This window comes from Etheostoma spectabile, chromosome 22 (assembly GCF_008692095.1).
Source record: "Etheostoma spectabile isolate EspeVRDwgs_2016 chromosome 22, UIUC_Espe_1.0, whole genome shotgun sequence".
NCBI classification, from domain to species: domain Eukaryota; kingdom Metazoa; phylum Chordata; class Actinopteri; order Perciformes; family Percidae; genus Etheostoma; species Etheostoma spectabile.
Window position 1 is genome coordinate 3,793,676 of NC_045754.1, and position 2,152 is coordinate 3,795,827.

At 38.3% G+C, this 2,152-nt stretch overlaps 1 protein-coding gene across 3 annotated transcripts in view; it reads left to right on the forward strand.

Annotated features, from left to right (window-relative positions):
- Positions 1-2,152, forward strand: part of rps6ka3b (ribosomal protein S6 kinase, polypeptide 3b) — a 77,434-nt gene that overhangs the window by 64,603 nt on the left and 10,679 nt on the right. For 2 of the 3 annotated variants that reach the window (XM_032504524.1, XM_032504522.1), the window contains 2 exons: positions 578-703; positions 792-881. In XM_032504524.1, the coding sequence (XP_032360415.1) occupies positions 578-703; positions 792-881 (216 nt within the window). The remainder of the gene's footprint in view (positions 1-577; positions 704-791; positions 882-2,152) is intronic. The other variant, XM_032504523.1, reaches the window with a different exon arrangement.

Genomic DNA, 2,152 nt, shown 5'->3' on the forward strand with positions numbered 1-2,152 from the left:
ATAATTAAGGTGTTGCAATGGTGAAAAGTAATAATAATAATAATAATAATAATAGTAATAATAGTAGCAGTTGAGGCAGCTTGATTCAGTCTAAAGTAACGCTAACTCTTAACTCATAACACTGGGAAAAGCAGGCTACAGTTAAATTAAGACTTTAAAGTAATAACAATAAAGAAAAGTCTTGATTGATTATATTTAAAATGAGCACAAGTAAAGTAGAACTGATAACTCTAATTTTCAGGTTTTATTTTGAGGGTTTTTTAAAGTGTCAAAAAACTAAAATGTTAATGATTTGTTCAGTGGTGGTCGCTCCAGGGTTTTTTTAATACAAAAATATGTATTCAAGTCCCGCCCATACACACGCCAGACCAATCACAGGGAGTCAATCCCAGCTGTCAATCATGGTCGTTTCAGCCCATTTTTATAGCATCAAATAATTCTGAGTTGTTGTTTTCTTGTCTTTGTTATTACTCGTTGTCATTGCAAAATCAGGGCCACCCCTCAAGGATCTTTTGAGTCCAAATAAAGGTGATTAGCATAAGTAATAATTGATCAGCGGTTGTGTCTTTGCATGTAGCAGCTGCACAGAAGCACATCCCAGTTCTCCGACGCCTACGAGATCAAAGAGGACATCGGAGTCGGGTCGTACTCCATCTGTAAGCGCTGCGTGCACAAAGGAACCGGCATGGAGTACGCCGTCAAGGTAGAACACCGCGTCCTCACACAGACACCACGCGAGTCCCTCACTCGGCGTCCCCTGGGCTGTAAACACGTTTCCTCCTCTGTTACAGATCATCAACAAGGCCAAGAGGGACCCGACGGAGGAGGTGGAGATCCTGCTGAGATACGGACAGCATCCCAACATCATCACCCTCAAAGACGTGAGGCACACTCACGGCTGCAACTATTGATTATATTCATTGTGGATTATCTTCTGAGATGGATGGATAGATAGATAGATAGATAGATAGATAGATAGATAGATAGATCTAAAGGAGATTACTAGTAAAAAATAGAACATTCATCAGATACATGAAAATAATAAAATAATGATAATAATGAATATAAATATAAGAATAAAATAAGAAACAAAATATTGAATATATCAGGATGGGAAAACAAAAAATGAAACTGCTAAATATATATTAAGCAGTATGTAGTTGTTAGTTACAGTTGGTAGATAAATGTGGGCTAAAAATCAATGTTCCATAAAGTGGGTTGTACAATCATATTACCTGACTATGAATTGGTTAAAGAGAAAAATGGGCGTATTAGGCAAGTTTTAAGGTCATACAGTTCCTGAAGTATTTAATAAAAGAAACAATAGTTCATTCACACAGTGCACAGCTACAAAGAACTATATCACTGTGCTGGTACCGACCCAGGAGTGTCCGGCTCTCCTCGTCTCAGGTGTTCAAGCTTTTCAAAATATTCAGTGAAAACTTTTAACAAATCCACTCCACAGTCGCCTCCAGAAAGGGACACACAACTACAGTATAAGGTCTCCGTCGCGCTGGGCTTGGTCGCATCGCACTCCCTTCGCTCTTCCAGTCCTCTCATTTTCCCGCGAAAGTTTTCAACGTGGTCAGAAAGATTACGGGGAGTTTTGCCAGTCATTTTAAAATTTGATTTGTATCTAGTTGATCTTTGAGCAGGCACAATGCATACTGTACATCCAATCGCGCTGAAATAGTGGCCCAACAAATGTTTCCAGTTTGTTCGTTTGAATTATGATGCTTTGGGCGCTAAACTTGTATTTATCAGCTAAATGTCTTACAACCGCAGTCCAGAGCTGCAATGATTAGGTGTCAACCATTAATAATCTGCAATATTTTGACACATTGAGTAATCAGATTTTTTGATTTTTTATGAAAACAAAGTAAAACTTCTCTGATTCCAGCTTGTTAAATGTGAATATCTTCTAGTTTCTTCTCCCCTCTGTGACAGTCAACTGAATACCTTGGTGTGGACAAAAACAAGACATTGAATAGATAGATAGATAGATATTGATCCCAAAAAATGGGAAATTACGGTGTTACAGCAGAACACGTACATTAGTCACACAACACAGAATATAAATATAAATGAGATACTAGTGTTACGCCCCAGTCTAGGGGTGCCTAGGACGCAACATAAAGCGATTTAATTTTCC